Consider the following 23,741-nt stretch of genomic DNA (forward strand, 5'->3'; position numbering starts at 1 on the left):
CTGTGGGCTAGGCATTTTAGACAGGAAATAATAAGGATCAAAATTCTGATAAGACCACAAATAGAACTAACCAAAACAACAAATTATGCCATCTAGGATGTAACTATGCATATTTATATTAAAAGCTCAGTTTAATATTGACTGCTACTGTTAACTCCATCTCTTTGACAGAACTTACACACATACACACATATTGGGATTTGAAAACTAAGGAGGCCCCAGGATGTTAGAGAACCATGACTTGAGATCTAGCTTCTAGCTCCCAGCAGTATAACAAAAGAGTCAGCAGTGACTACCTTAACTGCTCAGAACCTTGGTCTCCTCATCTGTCTGATTCTGAGATTCCTTCCATATGCTTCTATATAAAGTACAGCTGGGCTGTTTTTAGATTGCTTTGGTTAACCAAATTGTCATTTTCACTTACTTCAAATCTATCCACACTTCTTGATTTGTTTGCAGTGGACAAATTCAATTTGGGTGAAGTCAATGTAAATGTCTATAATAAGCATTAAACAACTATAAATTGAGATTGAACAAGTATAAATTGAGATTGAACCACTTTAAATTCCTGATGGAACTTCACATTTGCACTGTCGTTCCCGAATTCTCTTTCTATATTTTATAATCTACTAGAAATGCAAGATCAGGCAGGACCTTTGTTTTTGTTTGTTTGTTTTGCAATGTGGGATACTGTTTTACCTCATGCAGTAAACTTAGAAAAAGAAAGAAGAGTTTTACATGTAAGTTTATGGTTGTGTCTTGTGGCTTTACTTGCTGTTTGCCATTGGAGTCCATGTGACTTGTTATTCATTTGAATGTTGATTACTAGCAGTGAATCATGGCACTTCCTTTTAAAAGATAATCTGGAATTTTCTAGGAGTTCCAGTGGCTCTTGCCATTGTGCTACATTGAAAGGCAACACTTAGCCACAATATTTAGGAGGAAGCGTCTCGTATTCTTATAGCCAACAGCTGTACCTCTGCTCCAGAGTTACTTTCCCCTTGCCCAATCACTGCAGACAAATTCTCATCTTTGACTTTCCTTTGACCACTCTCCTTCGAAAAATGACTCCAGTCCCACCACCTCCTCGGCCTTGCTAAATAAATCCTTCTCAGCTTTCAAGTCTCAGGCCAAATTCTAAACACTACCTCAAGGTTTTTCAACCTTGGTATTGTTGATATTTGAACTGGAGAGTTCTCTGTTATGGGGACCTATCCTGTGCATCGTAGGATGTTTAGCAGCATCCCTGGCCTGTACCTAGTAGATGCCAGTAGCACCCTCTCCCCAAGTTGTGGCAAACCAAAATGTCTCCAAACATTACCAAATGTCCCTTGGGAGCAAAATTACTCCCAGCTGAGAACCACTGTCCCACCTAAAGTCTTCCCTTAACTGTTCAAATCCCAAGTGGCTCTTCTCTCCTCCGAGTTGTAGAAGTTTAAATAAAAGAATTAAAACCACAAAGTTTCTTAAATAGATATCAGACATGGATTGGACAGCAGATGGGAAAAGACAAGACTGCAATCTTTTATTTGCAAAAAAAAAAAAAAAAACTTATTGAGTTTCACATATTTGTTAAACATCTTCTCAGCAATCAGGATTGACAAACAGAAACAGATGAGCCAGCAGACCAAAAGAAAGTCCGTAAGTTCTACTTTTATTACAGACAATAAAAATTAGCATTTTAATTTCTTTTGCAACTTGCTGGACAGCATTTTTTATGTTGTATTTCTTCTGCATAAGGTCCAGTAAAGATAGACAGCTAATGTTTATACCTTCCAGTCATATTCCACATGTGCCCAAGGTACCCCAACATGACCCAACCACAGAAATTGATCTCCAATGAGACCCAGGTCAAGGAGGAATGGGGTGAGAGTTTTAGGATCCCTGGAATTCTTTGATAAGAAGTAATTCTTAATAGGTTGCTGCATTTTTTAAAAAAGTATTATGGTAGGCTTTCCCCGCCACCATGATTTTTACTGTTTTTCTTGGGGAAAAAAAAGTACTAAGTGGAAGTACAGAAAGAAATATAGATGCAGAAAAACGTGTTGGCAAACTTTTCCCACAGAGACAACCAGTGTAAGTATTTCGACCTATTTCCTTCCAGTCTTTTTTTCTATGCCTTAGTTGAGATCATATTGTACATGTAATTTTATTATGCCTCTTTTACTAAATATATCATAAACATTTCCTATGTCATCAAAAACTCTTCATAAGCATCATTTAAATGGCTGCAAAACATTACGCTGAACCAAGATTTCCTTAACCAACCCACATCATTGGGCCTTTTGCATCATCTTTAATGTTTTGCTATTATAAATAATTCTGAAAAGAAAGTCTTTGTGTATAAGTCTTAATCTGTAGTTAGTATTTCCCCAGGATGGAATTTTAGAAGGGGAATTTCTGGGTTACTCATGGGTTTTATTTGTTTGGCTCTGATACGCCATCTTCTTTCCTTGTACTGTTATCCTTTTTTATTATAGATCTTTCACTGGCCAGCTCCTTCCTTTTTTCCTTTGACTCTGCTTTCTACAGTTTCCAAGTCTAGAATTCCAAAGCCAATCTTACCTGAGACAGAGAGTATTTAGAGTTTCTATGGCTGGACATGGTGGCTCACGCCTGTAATCCCAGCACCTTGGGAGGCCGAGGCGGGCAGATCACCTGAGGTCAGGAGTTCGAGACCAGCCTGATCAACATGGAGAAACCCTGTCTCTAATAAAAATACAAAATTAGCCGGGCGTGGTGGTGCATGTCTGTAATCTTAGCTACTCGGGAGGCTGAGGCAGGAGAATCACTTGAACCTGGGAGGCAGAGGTTGCGGTGAGCCAAGATTGCACCATTGTACTCCAGCCTGGGCAACAAGAGCGAAACTCTGCTCAAAAAACAAAAAAGAGTTTCTACAACTTCCCCTCATGCAACCCCAACTCAATGGGACTTGAGCTAAGTCATTCTCTCAGTTCTGGTGTACCGTGCGTGAGCTGGCATAATTCACATTGCTTTAGGTTTCCAAAGAGCTGAGGGACCTGCTTTCCTGCCTCCGACTTCCTAACTACATTTTCTTGTGTTCCACACAGCTGAGAGAGGCTACACACCTCCTCATGGAAACCCCAGTGTAGCACATTCTATCAGAGCCCAGACCATATGTCATGCTGAGCATGCCAGCCTAATTTCCAATGGAGAACACCTGTGAGTCTTTGCCTGCAGGCTCTTCCTGGGCCTAGGAGCATGCTCATGGAGCAGGCCACAAGTGCTGAGGAATTATCACTCCCAGAAAGGCTGTTTTTTGTGTTCTCTTACATGGTGGTCAGTCAGGTGTAGCCACAAGAGGGGACACAGGAGAGGTGCAGGAAAAAGAAGTTTTTCTATACTCACTCCTAGAGAAACTGCATGCCAAGAGGAGGGGTCACATGAGAGGGAGCACTAAGGGAGCCAACTCAACCAACCAGGTGGGGTAGAGCCTGTGGGCAAGTGCCTTTATCAGGGGGTCAGGGTGGAACACACAAGAAAAGTGCAAGGGAATTTCTTTGATCTGTTTAAATGTTACTAAGTCACAGTCAGGGGAGGGTGGGAAAGGGTACTTGTGGCAGGAGCCAACTATATCACACTGGTGCACCTGGTTGCCTGGGCAGGGTGCTCACAACCTGTTTGTGGGGATGTTGAGGCAGCAGGAAAATATGAATTTTGAAAACTTACAATACAAGGAGACGCTCCATCAATGATTGACAGGAACTGGTGGATAAATACCCCAGCTCCCTCTCTCCTCAGACAGTATAACTCTGAGGCATGTGGTCTGCCTTGTTTCCCAGAGGTTCCCAGCAGGAGTAAGCTCCAGTTGCCTATAGTGGTGCCTTAGTAACAGCAAATGCTTTACTGGTTTATTCTCCCTTCCTGCCTGCCTTTCCCACTCAGCTACCTGGGATTCCTGTGAGCACCTCCCAAATCAGCTACCTGCTTGTGAATCCTTGTCTTAGGTCTGCATTTTGGAGACTCCAAACTAAGCCAACCAGTAATGTAGGCTAGTCCTCACCAAATGTTCTCTCAATACCTGATATATAAGTAGTACTGTAGAGCTCTAGGAATTGCAAGTTCAAGACCTTGCCCTTCAATTTCAGAAATTAATCTTATTTGTGTAATTTTTTCAAACTATGTTCTAGTAACTTCTAAGAGCATTCAAAAGCATCAGGAGCATTCCACACACTATTGTGGCCATCTTAGCAACAGCAAATTTGGAAAAATTACAGGGGTTGATTAGGGGCCTGATAATCTTAAAATTAATTAACAGTAGGAGAATCTGATTATTCAAAATGGTAATTACTTGTTATTTCCACCACAGGATATGAAGTGCTTGTGATCAACACCTACAGGTTGCTCAGAATTAATTCAGCAGGCTTTCAAGTGGTATACATTGTATATTTTTTGAGAAACAAAGATAAATCTGTGTTAAAACTATAGTCATGACTGGTTTACATTACCCAATATACCACAAGTAACTCTAGCCAGTGGAATAAGCCAGTACTTCGTTGATTCTCATTAAGTAGCCTTCAGACTTGGAGAGCCTATGTAGTTGTTATCAAAAAGTAATTTTCAAAACGTTTGTCAATTTTATGAAATAGTCACAAACCCAGAACAAAAATAGTACTTGTTATGAATTCTTAGTTAGAAGTTTATCCCGAGTCTGTTGATTTCAAATTGTGTATAAAATAATATTTACTTAACAACCTTGGCTATTTAGTTTCCTTTCTGGTCTTCCTAAATTAGCATGTTTCTCTTTATGGCATGGTAAATAAATACAGGAATGAAGTTACATAAGATGGGCATGCTACATATAGTTAGAGAGAGGAGATAGTACATAAGGTTATTTGCCCCTAAAGTAAATAGCCCCATATTTATTGGCCTCAGCATGGCTAGTAAATATGGGGCTATTTACTTTAGGGGCAAATAACCTTAGGTATTTTCATGATCCCTGGGAACACCATGGCATTCTAAGGTTATATCAAATGATATGCATCCGAAAACTCTATACTTTTTATTGAATCAAGGAATTGGGTAGAACACTTTAGAAAAATATGGCAAAATATAACATTTAAAAATTGAGATGCACAGAGGAATAAACCTCGGTATCTGGCACACTGAACACGTGAAATATTTCGCTCCCAAACAATGCTGGAGAAGTGGGGTGCAACTGCATTAAAACATCTCATCTAATTAGTAGTGTCTGTTCTGGGTAGCTTTATTACAGCTGCTTCACTTGTGCTCAACTCATTGTGCCAATGTAAATACCACCTGCTTAAAATCATTACAGGAGAATAATGTTTTCCCTTCAGCTAAAAAATGACATATCAAAAGCAAATGAACTCACCACTGTATGATTTGCTCATTAATCATTACTAAAGTTGGCCTATAATTACAAAGATACTGATGAGAACACCCTGTCACATCACTTCAGCTCTGCAGCAGGACTTTTAAAAGTCATGTTGAGCATGTTTAAAGCTATTCTTTTGGTTTATTGCTATTGTTTGTTTGTTTGTTTGTTTGTTTTTTAAAGAGGGCAGCCATTCTCTTAAAACATCTTGCATAAATGGATGAATTCAAGCTCTGGGAGACAAATCATCCATTTATCCAGTCTTCTAAGACACTACTCATAGCAAAGGATGGGATAGGTGTGGAGGGGAACTTTAGAAATAACAGGATTCTCCTGGTATTAAAACAAAAACTCCATTCAGGAATACACACACACACACACACACGCGCACACACATACACAGGCATACACACATGCACACACAGGCACCCCACACACACTTTTTATTATACTTTTTTCAACAGCTTTTTTATTACAGTAAAATACACATAACATAAAATATACTATCTTAAACATTTTAAAGTGGACAATTTAGTGGCATTAAGTACATTCAAAATGTTTTACAACCATTGCCACTACCTAGTTCCACAATTTTTTCATCACCCCAAAAGGAAACCCCATATTCATTAAGTATCACTCCTCATTCCCTCATTCTCCTCCACTCCCAGCCTGTGGCAACTACTAATCTACTTTCTGTCCCTATAGATTAGCCTATTCTGGACATTTTCTGTAAGTGGAATCATACAATATGTGGCCTTTTGTGCCTGGTGTCTTTCACTTAGCATAATATTTACCAGGTTCATCCACGTTGTAGCATGTATCAGAACTTCATTCCTTTTTATGGCTGAATAATATTTCATTGTACAGATGGACCACATTTGATTTATCTATTTCATCATATTGCTTTTTAAATTTAATTGATCTTAAGTATACTTGTATTTGACAAGAATGAGAGTCCTTTTTTAAATTCATTTTACTTTGAAAACCAAAGTATAGGTCACCCTAGTTGGCTTTCGTGCCTCTAGATTAGTACAATAAATAGAGGGTTAAGCCTCTGTGTTGTTTCTAGAGTCAATTATTAGAATTCTCTGCACAACAGCCTCAATGTATTAAGACTATATAGCATGGAAAACATTAGTTTGAACCATAGGCAGTTGCCAATATTTGACCATTTTCGTTTATAAAATAACAATTGTATGATTCAAACTATTTACCTCTGTATTAGGTTTCATAGAGAATGTAATTCTTTTTAAAAATAAACAAACAATGCCTTCAACATAGTAGATATCTACTAGGTGTGAGTTCCCTTCCCCTTAGGCTTCTTTAAAATTATGCAACAATAGTGATTCTCAGATAAAGTGACTTTACCAAGATCATGCAGCAAGGGATGCCCCAGTATCACAGCACCCTTCTAGGCAGGTTCTCCCATTGTACTTCCAATTTCTGAGGAAGAATTGTGCTACATGGCCCCTCTTCCCAATAAAAGAAAGGAGAGGATCATAAGGCACAAAGAGCCCATAAGATGAGGAAGAATATGAAGTCAACGTTCAATTGTAAGGAAAGGTCTCGTTTCTACCCTCCTCAGTAAGATCACAAGATCACAAGTTACCAAGAAGAGGCTAAAACTCAGGTTGCAAGTACATAAAGCATGAGTGCTTGAGAAAGGGAGAGAGTACTTGTCTGCTCACATGCCCATATGCCCTTAATGTGAATAACAATGGGATTATGAATCATTTTAGGACTATCAATGACTCTTCTCCACCTCATTAAAATAGATGATTAATGATCAATTCATCATAAACCCAACATTAGATCTGACTACCACCTCACCTTGAACACTGTGCTGAAAGCTCTCTATTAAAAGCAGAGTTTGTGTGCTTTTGCAGCCATTGTTTTAAAATATCCCTGGAAATGTGCTCAGTTAAAACTGGAACATGGTAGTGGTAGTTCTGATCTGGTGACTAAATCAAACTTACTAACTTATAGACATGACAGAGTTTTGACTGCGTCTATAATTTGCATTTTGTCCTTGAATAGGACATGTACCAAGCATTTTATTTTTTAGCAAAATTATTGCATAACTGGGAGGATAAAGATGGAAAACAACTGTTACAAGGTTTGCATTATGTTACCAGTAATCAGATAAAATGTTTTATTTTCTTCTAGTCTCCCAAATCAGCATTTATTAGTGCTGCAAAAAAGGCAAGATTAAAGTCCAATCCAGTCAAAGTACGCTTCTCTGAGGAAGTCATCATCAACGGCCAAGTGTCGGTGAGTTTACAGTTGCCTGCTTTGTGACTCAGGGAAAGTCAATGAGGCAGAAGCTTTGTACTCAAACAAAGTCAGTAGTCCCACTGGAATGATTGATCTGAAATTGGTCGTTGGTTTTTACAGAGGTGTCAAATCTCAAGGTTGTAAAGGGCTTGAGAGATCATCAGGTTGGGCCTGAATCTCCTCTAACATGGTCAGAATATGTGGTAGTCCAGGATTTCCTAGAATGCTTCCAGTGTCAGAGACCTCACTGCTTTGCAAAGGAGTTCATATGATTTGGGATCAGTGACACTGCCTCATTCATACTCAGTAAAATATGCCTCTTTGAAACTTCCACCTATTTCTTCCCATTCTGCTAACTAAGCATTCTTCCATATGATAGTACTTTATGTATTTTTGAGAAAGGTATTGTGTTTCTCCTTTTTACTTCCCCAGAAAAGCTTAATCTTTCAATTAATCAGGCAAAGAAGTTAAAATGATAGAAAAATTTTATGTAGGCAACAAGAACTGAAGAAATACTGCCCACATCTCCATAAATAGATCCTGATAGAAATCATTATTACTCAGGCACTTAATTGATCTTCAAAATGAATAATGCAAATATCAACAGGATGTTTTCTTTTTGACTTTTTCTCCCAAAAATTTACTGAAGTGTTTTCAGTTTTTAGAAAACTATCATCCAAGGCACTAATATTTTTTGGACCTTTGAAATGCCAGAGCATTGCTGTTCTGTTGGTATTGTTTAAATAAATCCATGAGGATAAAATCTCACCTACAATATATTCATTATTGGTCACAAACTCTTCTCCGAGGTTGGTTCTGGATCTGAATCTGAAAATGTAGGCCTGTACATCCTATGCTCCAAGTGTCTTCGAATCAAAACTTACTGATCTAGGGCTGCCCCACTTGGGGTCCAGCTATTGTGATGCTTGTGGGGAAGGCTGGAGGCTGTGGCTGTACTGCCCTGTGAGCATGGTCTGTTCTGTGCTCCTCAATGCATCCCATCACTCTGGATGCACGGTCACTGTACATTATTAATTTGCAACAAGAGTGTCCCAGCTGAAGGGTAGAAGGTACAGAGGAATCAATATATAGCAGAAAGTCATCTGAAACTTTTCTGCCCAGAGCTTTCGAGCATGTAATTGCGCAACCAGGTAGTTTACACATCTTTAGAAAGAATATGATTCTAGAAGCTGCTACAGCAGTGTCAGTTCATCCCTGGATATAGCAAGACTCCTGCAAGTCAGCTGATGTGTGAGGACACCTCTGAGGATAATCATCTCCTGAAGCCTCCACTGCCCTGCCACAGGTTTGTGGATGGCAGGGATGTTCAGACATGTGGATGCTCCTCAGACTTCATGACTGTCTTCATTTCCAGTTTACTCTTGCTCTTCTGAGTCACTGAGTACCATTTCTTCTGGACTGGGATCAAGATTTATTCAGTGACTTGGGAGCAAGACTATGCGGGAAGTCCACAGAAGCAAAAAGGAGGGGGAGGAAATTCAGGAAAAGAAATAGGAAGTGAAAGGCAGGAGGCCCATTATGGAAATACTTAGGGACTGAATTCTCCCTGACACTGGCAAATCCCTGAACATCTTGCCTTTAGTTCCCTCATGTGCAAGACAAGGGATGTGTGCACTCATGATGCTGAGTTCTCCTCAACTCCTGGGACTTTATGACCAACTACATGTGAATAACTCAGCTCACTCCTGGGACTTATAGAACTCATTAAGTGTGCCCTCTTCCTCCCTCTTTCTTCTCTCTCATCTCTCACTACTTCCAATGAAAGAAAAAATGCAAAGAAATAACATTTCTATTGTTTGCTTTTTGTCATGTTTCAAGCTGGCATCTTTTTCTGAGTTATTTCTAGATTATGATCTTGTTCATTATAGACAATGTTTTACTCTCTTAACACACTAAGCCATTCCTTATCTTTTCCCTTGGAGTTTAAGAACCATTCCTAACTGGGTGAAAATAGTTTCACAAAATAACTTTATACCTGAAGCTTATTTATGCTGGTGACTCACTGTCATGACACTGCCAGGCACCCACAGTACCTCATCAAACAGCATCATTGCTGGTCTTTGTTCTGCTCAAGACTTCCTGCCCTGCTTAGGTCTGGGCTTGTAGTTCCAAATGTCAAAGCCTAATTACAAAAGAATCATGTCTGCAATCATGTGTGCCAGTGGGGAATCTTGAGTTAAAAAAAAAAAAAAAAAAAAAAAAAAAAAAAAACCTCATCTGATTGACTTTCTGATGAGCAAATGTATTTTGCTATGAGCAACTTAACTCACATATCACCAAAGGAATGCCTTGGTTGGCCTTAGAGAGTTTGATTGTTTTTTAATGCCATGCTTAGAATAAACTATAGATGTGCTGCTACTGCAAAGAGAAGAGTCATAATTTGATCAACTTATACCCCCCACTTTTTTAACAGGAAACTGTTAAGGACAACTCACTTCTTTTTATGCCAAATGTTTTGAAAGTCTATCTGGAAAATGGGCAGACTAAATCATTTCGCTTTGACTGCAGCACTTCCATTAAGGTAAGATGACCTGGTAAACTCTGTACCTAGACTCTTTCAGGTACAACATGCAGGACACTGTGAGCCATTTGTAGCTGTATCTTCTTTCAGAACTATCCCTTTATTTCTGCAATTCTGTTGATTGCCTCCATATAATGTAGTCTGTGAATACTTCAAACCAAACCAAAACCAAAAGCTTAAACTAAGAAGGTTCTGCTCTTTTATTTCTCTTGGTGTTGCAAAACAATATAATATACTGTCAGTGAAGAAACACTAGAGCTAGTCATTTTAATGCAACTACAGATTAATTAAAATAGTGTGACTATCACCAAGGCGGCTTGGCACCCTGCCCAAGGCCAGCATGATTTCTCAGCAATATCAGCTGCTCAGAAGATTAAGATGTTAGCTATTAATTGAATATCTGCTACTTTGGTGTCCAGCAAAAAACAAAGGGTAAAATAATGTAAAAGTAACATTTACTTTTAATTTCTGTAACCAATTTCATGGTAATGATGCATAAAGAGGGAGAAATGAGGCCTACTTCTTAGAAGAAGGGCTAGAAAGGAAGACTCACAAAGCAATCCTATTCTTTCAGAGCCACAGGTGAGTTTTAGATAATAGGTATTATAGCAAAGCATACGGTTTTTTTTCCCCACATGCTTTCTTCCTGGAGAAGAAAAGTACAGAGCCTCTTCCTTTTATTGGACAAAAGTGTATTCAGAAATTGATTGCGCCCTAATGCTTCATCAGCCTAAAATAGGCTTTCTTCACATGGCACAGTAAAAAAGATTTTATGAAGGTAAAAGAGTACCTTGTGATGATCTGTACAATAATCTATCAAGAGAATATCAACCCTCTGTTAAAAAATGTCTGTCAATATCTGACCTCTAATTCTTGTTGGTTTTTTTAATTAATCAGCATAGACCTCACACGTAGAAGCATTTCTGCAAAGACCCACTCACTGTGTATTCTTATTGTCATTATACCAGCAAGCAGCTTGTTTTGAATTGCTCTAAGTATGTAGTAGCTTAATAGGTCATGCAGTGGAAAATATTAGATTGATGTTGGAGCATTAAATCATCCTTAAATCATTCCAGATGAAATATTAACTTCCTTCATACAAGACTTCTAATTTTAAATGGTGATGTCTGGAAAGGACTTCTTCCCTTTTTCCTCATTCATTATCAATTTGTGGTGAGATATTAATGTAATTATTGATCAACTAACCCAAGAGTAGGCAAACTTTTTCTGGAAAGGGCTAGATAGTAAATATGTTAGGCTTTGTGGGCCATTTGATCTCTGTTTCAACTACTGAACTCTGTCATTGTATCAGAAAAGTAGCCATGAACAGGTGGGTTTGGTTAGTCCTTAAGACAATGCTTGGTTTTGATAATTCACTCAAAGGACTCACAGAACTCAGTAATTTGTTATACTCACAATTACAGTATATTATAGCAAAAGAATACAAAACAGGATTAGCAATGGGAAAGGTTCATAGTCAGGGCACAGGAGAGATAGAGTGGAAAGGCTCCAGATGTCCTCTTCCAGTGGATTTGTAGAGATAATGCTTAATTCTCCCAGAAATGATGCGTGACAGTATGCATGAAGTACTGCCAACCACAGACGTTCACCCAAGCCTTGGCATCCAGAGTTTTTATTGGGGGTTTGCCACATAGACACAGCTAACCACCTGCATGGTTGACCTTAGTATTCAGTCTCTCCAGAGTTAGAGCTGATATTATATGGCCCAATGTTCTCACTATAAATCAACTGTTAGCATAGACTATCTGGTATGGCCCAAGACCACCCAGTAAACAAAAACACTTCTATCAGACAGGACAGTCCAAGGGCTTACAGGTTACTTTCTAAGAGTGGGAGCAAAAGAGCAAATTTTTCTTTAGGCAAGGCAAGGTTAATCTGTTACTTCACAGTCAATATGTGAACAAATGGGCATGGCCAGATGTAACCCACGGGTCATAGTTGGCAGACCTCTGAAATAACCCACAGAGCTACATTATTACAGCTCTCTCTGACACCATGGCCTTGTTTTGTGTTGCCAACTGGTCAACTCCCTGCCACTGGACTCCCTACCCCACCTGAAGACCTAGGTAAAGACTTGAATGCATTTCTTAACAGAAATAAATCTAAATTTAAGAAAGCCCGTTGTTCATTCCCTCCAGCCTCTTTATTACAGAACATATGTAAGACTAAGTTTGATTTCCCTGAGGATTGCAGATGACAATGAGAAGACAGGAAGAAATGCAAAGAGTTCACATCAAATTCCAGTTATCTTATCTTGTACCTAACAGCCTCATTATTACAATAGACACTGGCTGGTAGGTGTAAAGTAGAAATAGTATAGTTATGAAAGGAATATGACATTGTGTAACAAAAATTGCCAAAATTCTTGCTGCAGAATTACAATAGGGAAAAACTATTGCTATTGATTTTCCAGTGTCCTCCCTGGTGGTTCAGGAAAATGCTTTATAAAGTATGTGTTGTCACACAAAGGCTGGTTTTGTTTTCTCTTTCCTGGGCTTTAAGAGAAAATTATAAAGCAGGGAAATCTTTTTTTTTTTTTTTTTTGAAATTCAACATAGTCAAGGTATTTCTCTTGAATGATTTTTTTCAGGAGTGGGTGGATATGGGGATCTTTGATTTAACGGGGCCTGAAGAAATTGAAAAAGGACCACAGAGAAGGATCAAAACATCAGAAAAGTCAGTAAAAGAAACTCTAAGTTTTCACTCTAAGGTTTCTTGATCTTGGCACTGTTGAGATATTAGGCCAAATCATTCTTTACTGTGGGGCTGTCTCTGCATTGCAAGATGTTGAGCAACATTTCTGGCCTCTACACACACCACGGCAGTAGTATTCCCACTATTGTGACAACCAAAAGTGTCTCCAGAAATTTCCAAATGTTGCAGTGGGGCAAAACTTCCCTATAGAATTTTGAGCATCTGAGTATAAATTATCTTTGAGGGATCATTTACCAGTTTTCAAGTACATGAAAAAAGTATAGGTTGAAGAAATTAGTTTTACATTGTGGTAAATGTGTGTGTTTGTATGTGGAACACCTTTCTGATCATAAATGCTTAATCCTATAAAAGATTGCTGACAAAGCTTGCTCATTCCACCTTCCCCAGAGATGTAAAATAAATATATGTATATTACTATGGTGCCCTCACTCTGTGCCAAACAATGTTATAATAAATGCTTTGTATGTGTGAACTCATTTAATCCTTATATCCGTTCTGAGATAAGCATTATTATTATCCTCAGTTTACACACAGGGAAACTAAGATACTTAGCGACTAAATAACTTCCCCAAAGCTGCACAGCTAGTAAGTAGTAGAGCCTGGATTAGAAGCCCAGCTGTTTTCTTAGCCTGCATTCCTTACAACCACTACACTGCTCTTTCAGAAGGGAAGCCAGGGTCAGCAAGCAGATATTTCAGTCTTCACAGTCTCTGTTTCAACTACTCAACTCTGCTGATGCAGCACACAAGAGCAGCCATAGATTTTAGATAAACAAATGGGTATGACCATGTCCCAATAAAACTTTATTTACAAAAGCTGATGGTGAGCTAGTTTTGGCATGCAGGCCATGTTTTCCAACCCTTGGAGCAGACCACTTTCAGAACTGGTTTAATTGCTACCCCATTTAGAAGAAAGGAGAATTGAACTGGCTATACTGCACAATCTATTGACAACCTTTCTATATCAAGAGCTTACATGATATTAAGCTCCTCCTCCAGCTATTTACCTTGTTAAGTCTCTGTTTTGAACTCCATAAAGATTTTGAATGATAGAGGAGGCCAGGAAAAGGGCAAGAGAAGGAAGACTTCATTTCTGTATCTTTTTGGAGCATTAAATTTCAGAATCAACCAAAGGTATAAAATTTCAAGATTGGCAGCCTACATGTGTAACACTTTTCAGTCATGGTAGACTCCACAAGATGGCGGCCTTGATTTTGGTCTCATCATGTTCATGTTTCCTCTGTAAGGATGTCATCTTAACCCTTCAAGAGAAGCTCTCCATCAAAGGCATTGAACACTTCTCTCTCATGCTGGAGCAGAGGACAGAAGGGGCCGGAACGAAGCTGCTCTTGCTTCATGAACAGGAGACTCTAACTCAGGTCTGTGAAATCTCACCCTCAAGTGATGAGGCTGCTGGTTAGAGCAGAGGTTGCCCAGTCCAAGATTTCTCCCCCACTCTAATCCTGTAAATGTATTAATTGTATCCCTGGGTATCCTCTGTAAAGGAAGTGCTGGCATTCTTAATGCATTTTACACCTCAAGGTCATGTTTCCCTTTCTGCCCATCTTTTGCAGACTGTCAGTTAGTCTCCCAACCAGATTTGTCATTCAAAGTCTCACCAGCAGCACATTGAGAATACAGCTCTGTAAAATTATATTTTATGTTATTACAGTGACCTGTTCACCTGTTTTGGTCAACAATCTCTTGAAACCATTAAAAAGAAATGGTTTCTGGGATTATTTAAATTAATCCAAAATCATATTTAATTGTTTGAAATTCTGAGTGCACACTTAAGACTATTTTTGGAAGCCTGAAATCTCTGCCCCAGTCCTGCCCGCTATAAATATATGATCTACCAATGTGTCCCAGTTCCTGATTACCAAGATGCCACCCCCATCTGTTCCCTGGGGAGAAAAGCAGGCTGCTTGGCTGCTGAATTCAGCGCAGCACCCTGACTTTTCTTGTGACAGAAGCAAAGTCTTTGTTGAATGTATAAAAGATTTCAACAAATTCCTCTTCCATAGGAGAGATCAATGATAACAGAACTTTATGGAGAGGTGTAGGAGAGGACACCAGGAGGAGAAGCATCAGATGCTGCCAGCTGGATGGAGTGGCAAAAACTGTTGTCACAATAAAGTGCTTTTTGGTTGTTGTGTATAAAAGCTGGTGTCCCACACATTGAGTCCTGCAAATATCCCTGATTCTCTTGATTCAGTCCAACTTTTTGTAATAGATTAGTTCAAAAGTTGCCATCTGTGTTGATTTATATTCCTCTACCTAAACTTGGCCTATTATTTCCATCAAGTTTTTTTTTTGTTTTGTTTTGTTTTGTTTTGTTTTGTTTTTTTGAGACAGAGTCTCACTCTGCTGCCCAGGGTGGAGTGCAGTGGTGCAATCATAGGTTATTGCAGGCTTGAACTCCTGGGCTCAAACAATCCTCCCACCTTAGCCTCCCAAAGTGCTGGGATTACAGGAATGAGCCCCCATACCTGGCCTCTATCGAGTCTAAATCTACCTATAAATATTTTAAATCACTTATAATGGTTATTATTTAACCTGTGCCAAACACTATTGGAAATAAAGGACTTATTTTATGCTTCATTACAGGGGCACAACCCCTGATATACAGAATCTGTCATGTGAAAGGTCAGTGTCTGGATCTGAGTTCCCCTGGAAGCAGAACTTAAGGATTTGAATGCATGTCGTTTATTTGGGAAGAGATATCTGGAAATACCCACAGAGGAATGGGGAAGAGAGATGAGAAATATTGAGAGGCCAGTAAAGAATGTATTATCAAACCAGTTTCCACTGTGGGTAACTGGAGCTCAGTCCTACTGAAGAGCATTGAAAGACAGTGTAGGACACACCTCAGAGGTATCCCACTGAGAGGCGAGGGAACTGGGACGTGTGCCTACCGACATGCTGTCTGTTATTGATAGTGGGCTGCTCTCTTGTTATTCGGGTTTGCCTTGTGCTGTCGAATGGTCACAGGTGTTTGCCGTAAATACCCTTCAGCTTATAGCAATAAATGCCAAGGGGATATGGGCAGACATCTAGTTACTATGAGTCTAATGAAACCCCCCACAACGTTCTGAACTTTCTGGTTATACTTTCTCTCTAAACTTTTATCTACTACATAGCCTTTATAGGAAAGCTTCATGCTGATTTAGTTGGACAAAGATTCTCTAAAAGTCTCTTCTGATGCTAGGTAAATAAAACTTCTCGCTCCAAATACTACATTTCTTTTAAAATGTTGGAAGGAAACAAACTCCTAATAATCATTCTTTCTTTAACTTTATTTTTCATTATAGAATCAGAACTAAAAGTGAAGTGCTAAAAATCAAGTACTATCTCTAGAAAACGGACTTAAATATCCTGAAACAAACCAGCTATATGCCTTTGAAATCAATGCATATGGAAAATTGATTGCTAAAATATTTATAGGCATGATAAAAGTAGAGAGTAAGAAATTATATTTTTTCCGATAACAAAATCATTTTAAAACATTTAATTTCTATGAAAACCTCCCAATGGAATTTTTAAGCAACTCTGCCTGAATTTCTGGTGGTTTGATACTAAACTTCTGCTAGAAAATATTATTTATATACTACTTAAAGTTTCCAAGAAATTGTTAGTTTATTTTAGAAAGTGTTATGGACTGCCATTTCTAATGACTTGAAGCAACCTTTTTTCATTACATTAATTCATTTCCCAAAACTAGTGTAACATTTTGATACTAAAAGTAAACTCAAGATAAGATGGCTTATGGAAAATTCAAGAAAAAAAAGTTGAACCAGTAATTAAAGGAGTCAGAGATATGGTGATTCCTGACTTTCTAACACACCAGAACAAACTTTCTGGCAAAATAGCCCATGAAGTCACTGTGAAACACTACAGCAAGGCTGATCAGCACTAGTGGCCTCTTAGGGTCCCCAATTTCTTTATTCCTTGTTTGCTTTACCATCAGCCAGTGCTGAGTAGCCGATAGTCCTCGAGTCTCATGAATCCATTCAGCTTTGCAGGCCTGCGCACAGCCAGAAAGCTGGTGTGACTACTCAGGATGCCCACATATGTACAAGTAGGGTGTCTTTTTCCATTGGAATTCTTCTGTTCAACAAAGTTAGCGAACTGTAAATACATACACATGCATGCATACACACACCACGGGACTCAATAAAGCTATTTTATTTTAAATTTTTTAATTGCAGCTCACCAACATTTTTATATTGCCAGATTTGTCCCCTGCATAAGAGTATTACACACGACTGTGTTGGTTCATGCTGCATGGTTTTCATTTTGTTTTGTTGACTCCTTGAAGGGAAATCGATAAGCTCTTGCCTTCTTTCTTAAAGTCCAATGTCTTTCATTCATTCAAGTGTTTATTAAACACCTATTATTATTAATTGATTTCCTTTTGTTGCAAAAGGAATTAAGAAATGAACTTCTAGTATGTGACACATACGCTCTATAAAAGGAAAACAAACTGAAACGAGCCATGGTCCTTAACCCTGAAGAAACTGTGGTATATTTTAAGCTCCTTTGAGCAAGTGGAACAATATCATCATGATATCAGAAGTTTGGAGTAGTTTGGAAACTTGTAGAGTCTGATGTACTGCATGGGCCAAAACCTCTGTCTTCCTACTTTCCAATGTGATGTCATCCAAGGTTGACACTATCATGTTTTCATTGCAAGAGTCAGTCTGGAGTCTAATTTAGAAAAACAAAACACAGCAATGTTATGCAATAATAAACCATACTGGACAATCTCTCTGCTGTCCCTTTGGATCCCCTTTTTGTACTCCCCAACATAGATCTGGGGTGCTATCACTAACAGCCAGCATCTGCAGATCTTCTTTCAAGGACTGCCCTCAGACTACCGGAGACCATCATGTCCAAACCTGGAAACTCACATCCCCTGGGACAGCTCTAAATGAATGACTCATCAATGCTCCTTTGGCTGAGGTCTCAGCAGCTCTGTGGTATAGCTACCACTCCAGAGTCTCCTGCAGGATCAGGCTATAGCTACTCTCTGCTGGGGTTCCCTGAGGAGGCACCCTTGCTTGGCTTCCTCTTCTTTCCTGACCTGCTTTCCCCACTCCCTTACTAGCCTCTCCTGGGAGCACTTTCTTAATAAGTCCTTTGCACACAACCCCTCATCTCGGGGTCTGCTTCTGGGGAACCCAACCTAAGTGGCAAGGTTATGTGTAGTTTTCAGGGAATGAGTATCTATAAATACTAAAAGAATATCCGCTGATTCTTTCCTTAGTGTCCAAAAAAAGTTGACTGCTTCAGTGTCCCTCAGCCATTTCTCAGTCAGCACTGAAGGGTTCTTGTGTGATTTTTCTACTCTTCCAGGTGACACAGAGGCCCAGCTCCCATAAGATGAGATGTCTTTTCCGAATTAGCTTCGTCCCAAAAGATCCAATTGACCTTTTAAGGAGAGATCCAGTTGCTTTCGAGTATCTCTATGTTCAGGTATGTTAAAATTTTGGCATGTTTTATATCAATGTTGTGACATAAACTAACTTTGGGACTTTGCCCAGAATTCTTTAACTTGAAACGTTTCTTTTTTGTCCCCCACCTCAAGCTCAGTGAATCGGACAATAATTGTATGATGCTCTTTTTATTTTTACGTTCGATTTTGAAATAATGTCATACTTCCAAAAAAGTTGCAAGAGTAGTCATCTATACCCTTCACCCAGATTCACCAGTTGTTAACATTTTACCACATTTACTTTCTCTTTAGTATATGCACATGTTCTCTCTCCCCACACAAATCCACATACAAATGTATATAATTTTTTTCTAAACTATATGAAGGTCAATTACCAAAATAATTCTGGTTTACTCCTAAATGCTTCAGTGTGTGTTTTCTAATAACAAAGACATTTTGTTATACAATTATTATACAAGTAACAAAACCAGGAAAGTAAACATTGATACATTTCCATTATCTCACCTACAGTTTATATCCATATTACGCCTATTATCCTCAAAATGTCTTTTATATATACATTTTTTTCTAGAACAAGATGCACTGCAGGATCCCATTTTGCATTTAGTTGTCATGTCTCTTTAGTCTCCTTAAATCTGGAACATTCCTCAGCCCTTTTTTGCCTTTCACGACCTTGATAGTTTTGAGGAGTACTAGTCAGCTATTTTATAGAAATCTCTCAATTTGGGTTTCTCTGATGTTTTCTTATGATTAGACTGATGTCATACATTTTGGGAAGAACAACACGATTGACTTTGTGTCCTCAGTGTAACACATCAAGAGGCACATGATGTCAGTTTATCTCTAATGGCAAAATGAACTTCAACTCTTGGTTAAGGTGATATTCTCTGAATTCACCCAAAAGCTACTACTATTCCTTTCGTAATTAAAAAGTAATTTGTGGAGAGTCACTTTGTAGCTCTTTTTATTTATTTATTTATTCATTTTGAGATGGAATCTTGCTCTTGTCACCCAGGCTGGAGTGCAATGGCACGATCTTGGCTCACTGCAACCTCTGCCTCCCAGGTTCAAGTGATTCTACTGCCTCAGCCTCCCAAGTAGTTGGGATTATAGGCGCCTGCCACCACGCCCAGCTAATTTTTGTATTTTTAGTAGAGACGGGGTTTTGTCATGTTGGCCAGGCTGGTCTCAAACTCCTGACTTCATGATCCGCTCACCTTGGCCTCCCAAAGTGCTGGGATTACAGGCATAAGCCACCGTGCCTGGCCTGTAACTCTTATTATCTTCTTCATCAAACTTTCACCCACTAGTTTTAGTACTAATTGATGATTTTTTTTTTTTTTTTTTTTTTTTTTGAGACAGAGTATCGCTCTTGTTGCCCAGGCTGGAGTGCAATGGCACGATCTTGGCTCACTGCAACCTCTGTCTTCTGGATTCAAGAGATTCTACTGCCTTAGCCTCCCGAGTAGCTGGGATTACAAGCATGTGTCACTACACCAGGCTAATTTTGTATTTTTAGTAGATACGGGGTTTCCCCATGCTGGTCGGGTTGGTCTCGAACTCCCAACCTCAGGTGATCTGTCCACCATGGTCTCCCAAAGTGCTAGGATTACAGGCATGAGCCACCACGCCTGGCCCTAATTGATTATTCTTATCTGAATCCATTATTATTGTAGTTGAAAATGATGATTTTTCTAATTTCATTATTGCTTCTGCACTTATTAATTGGTGTGAGAGTTTTCCCTTCTCCTTTATTTACTTACTTATTCATTCATTTGATGCTTAGATTTTTCTGAAAATTGTGATATTCATTTTACTGAACTGTTAATTTCAAGGTGGTAAAACCTGAAGAGAACAGTCTTTTCCAGACTAATATCTGATTCTGGGCTATAATTCCCCAAAAATGAAAGTTTCCAGGAATGAGTATCTGGTGTAGTTTGTCCCAAAGGGAATTTATCCAAGTTGATATTTATGAGGTGTTCCTATATTTTACTATAACTGCTTCCTATTACTCTCACTTAAATTTCCAATATAATCACATTAAACCAACTTACCTAATCCTTAGACAGCTTAGACATCTAGCAGTAGAACTAACTACTTGAAGAGGTTGCAAACCTAAACATAACCTCCCCCTCCTGACTGCCAGAAGGAGAAAAAAACAAAAGCGAAGGAAGAAGAAGAAGGAGGAGGAGAAGGAGGAGAAGGAGGAGAAGGAGGAGAAGGAGGAGGAGAAGGAGGAGGAGGAGGAGAAGAAGAAGAAGAAGAAGAAGAAGAAGAAGAAGAAGAAGAAGAAGNAAGGAGAAGGAGAAGGAGAAGGAGAAGGAGAAGGAGAAGGAGAAGGAGAAGGAGAAGAAGACATTCTGTCTTAGAGAATATCTGTATAAGGCAAAGACTGCTGGAGCCATATATAAAATATATAAAGCAAAAAAGTAAGAAAAATAAAATAAAAAGAAACATTTGTTAACTCTAGGTAGTTAATAACACTGCTGTTTGCTTTACTATTTTTAATACTTTCTTGTATATTTCAAAACATTTGTAATCTTCAAAATATGGGTAGAAAAAAACGTGGGTGGAAGATGGAAGAGAGACTAGACAAGGTAGGTACCAGAGGTTAAGAATGGTGACATAAATTAAAGTGGCAATAAGCCCTGAAGATCATAGGTTAAGTCAGACAGGAAAGACACAGAACATACAAGAATGTTCTAGCAGATGGGGGCACTCAGGTTGAGGCCAGTCAAACCTTCCCCACCTCAGTGGCCTTTGGAAGACTGTGGTATTACAGCTCAGTGGGACGATTAATGTTCATGAAGATAATCCTACATCACTGGGAAAAGTCAAGTCCTGTTCAGTGAAACCTGTTGACCAAGTAAAGAAATGTGTAGTGTGCTTTAAAATGTTTACCACCCCGAACAACAAAACTGCCACGTTTTGGGTTTTTTAAATGTTAAGCTTTGATCACCTGGACCCCTCACTTGTCAACAATATCTCCTTGTCTCCAGCAGACATGACCGCATGAAACAGAGCCTGATTCTCAGCTGATCTGTTACTGTGTCTTCCCCATGTCCCTGCTGAGAACCAACCCAGGGCTTTGCCACTGCAGCTCAGATCATGTGCTACATTGTTAGTTGCAAATAAATAGTTACAGGTGCTGGTCAGTAGTCGCTGTAGACAGTGAGTGCATTCAGTGGTTGTTCTCTATAATTACATACTCACCCCATTCACAAGAGGGTGCTTTAAAACTATTTTACTCTGCTTCCATTTAAACATCACAAGTCCATTGCATTTATAAAAAAAAAATATGGTTGCATTTGTCTTGGGGAGAGGACACCTCTTAAGTAGACAAGGAGTACAGCCAAACCCAGTTCTGTTTAAGGTGTGTTTGCACAAATCTAATGCAGTTTAGGGAGATCCTTCTCATTCAACAGACACATGTTTTTTATACATGTGAGACTGTCCTCAGAACAGGAAAATGTGTCTGGAAATCTTGCCCAGGAACTAAAAGAAAAAGACTGAGGATGTTTCTGCTTTCTTGCCTTGAGTATAGAATAGGCAGTGAATTAGCCACCTCTTCAAGGTGTAGCCAGAGGGGGAGAAATGGAAAAACAGGTATCGTAGACAATAAAGACCAAAATAAAGCAACTGTCATATATCCTCCGCTGAAACAGGAAATGAGAATGTCTTTGCCTCAGACCCTCTTCTTTGAAATGCCTTGTATCACAGAATGCGTGCTACCGTAAGTCTAAAATAACATCTAATATAAGTCAACAGATCTGCAAATGGTGTCTGGGTGCCCATGTTGATTTCAAGATACTAAAAAGATGCAATAAAACAAGCCTAGAGAACAAAAGAGTAAGCAGGAGCAACATGTATCACTTTACAAAAATAAAATCAATTTAACTTAGTGGGCTCCTAATGAGGACAGCAGCCATTGACTAGATGAATCATGACGATGAAAACAGAAGTTGCAATACTAGTATCTATTAATCTCCTAGTTCTTAATGGTCCATGACATATTTTACAGATTTTAGCATATATATTAACAATAAATGCTAATAGTCCAGATTGTTCAAATTTATCATTACAATGGGCTATACTGACATTTACCTGTCCACTATCTGTTAAGAAAAAGACGGTTATGTCAATTAGCAAATGAGTAAGACCTAAGAGGCTCCAAAATGTTTTCAAATACTATAGTATTATTGGTTTCCTTTTTAAGATCTAACATGTTAGTTATAAATGAACATTTTGGAAGCCTCAAGTGGAGCCTTTTGGGATCTCTATTTAGCAAAACAGATACTACCCATTTGCTTGTATAACTGTATTTTAAGTAATATAGTTGAGAGTAATAAAAGCAAGATTAGTACCATATATATATAATATATATATTCCAAATTTCACACTCATTCTCCAGAATCAGTCTGAACTAATTATATAATATAATGAAGTGACTAATCACCTTGTCAAAAAATTCATCTAGAAGTCTAGTTAAATACAGGGTAAAGCAGTGATGAGAAATATGGTCCCAGCTATGACTCTTAGGAGAAGTAATAGTGATGGCTCATCTTTATCAAGTATCTTCCACTTCATGAAACATATTTACAGGTATCATGGAAACCTTGCGAGTTCATTGCTAACTTTCAAGTTAGTTGTTTTGAGATTTAACCCACTTTTCCAATAAGGAAACTGAGGCTCAAGAGAGACGAAATGCCGTGTTCAAGGTCATTTTATTAGAACTTGACAGAACCTAGAATCAAACCTGGGGCTTTTGTCTCTAAATTATATGCCCAAATCCTCTTTCAATCCATCATGGCATAGCAGTCATTGAAGAAAATGATTTCTCAAAAAATTGATTCCTCACTGTGCCAATGGTTTTCTCACCCCATCCTTTATGGGACTCTATAAAATGACCCTATCTGCGCTCTCAACCCCTTGGAGCCCATGTGGACAACCCTGAGCACTTGGAAATAACTGGTAAACCCAAGACTAGCAAAACAAAATGGCAGCCTGTAATTGCTCTCAGAGGCTGCCTTAAATCAGACCACCCTATCTCCTGTCTCTGGACAAACCCACTTCTGACAAGGGGTACTGTGCAATCCAAACAGGTTTAAGATTTTAAGGAGAAGCAAAGGTGGAAGGTCATATTAGGGATGAACAGGGGAGAGAATGTGACTTCACTCTTAGCAGTGAAGTGATGGGTTGAGAGACATGCACCCATGGCATGTGGATACAGAGCATGCACGCACGGCATAGCACCGGTGCAGCATGGGTGAGTGTGCACAGTGTAAATATTGTATGCAGAAGCCATCTGGGGGTACATGTTCCTATTTTAGTAAAATCAATATAGGAAGCAGTTATAAACATGCTTCTCTTGAAAAG

At 38.9% G+C, this 23,741-nt stretch overlaps 1 protein-coding gene across 3 annotated transcripts in view; it reads left to right on the plus strand.

Annotated features, from left to right (window-relative positions):
* FRMPD4 (FERM and PDZ domain containing 4) overlaps nt 1-23,741 on the plus strand; it is an 869,452-nt gene that overhangs the window by 821,155 nt on the left and 24,556 nt on the right. For all 3 annotated transcript variants that reach the window (XM_025372626.1, XM_025372627.1, XM_025372628.1), the window contains 4 exons: nt 7,526-7,630; nt 10,068-10,175; nt 14,158-14,289; nt 18,266-18,385. In XM_025372626.1, the coding sequence (XP_025228411.1) occupies nt 7,526-7,630; nt 10,068-10,175; nt 14,158-14,289; nt 18,266-18,385 (465 nt within the window). The remainder of the gene's footprint in view (nt 1-7,525; nt 7,631-10,067; nt 10,176-14,157; nt 14,290-18,265; nt 18,386-23,741) is intronic.

The sequence above is a fragment of the Theropithecus gelada genome, chromosome X (genome assembly GCF_003255815.1).
Source record: "Theropithecus gelada isolate Dixy chromosome X, Tgel_1.0, whole genome shotgun sequence".
Classification (NCBI taxonomy): Eukaryota; Metazoa; Chordata; class Mammalia; order Primates; family Cercopithecidae; genus Theropithecus; species Theropithecus gelada.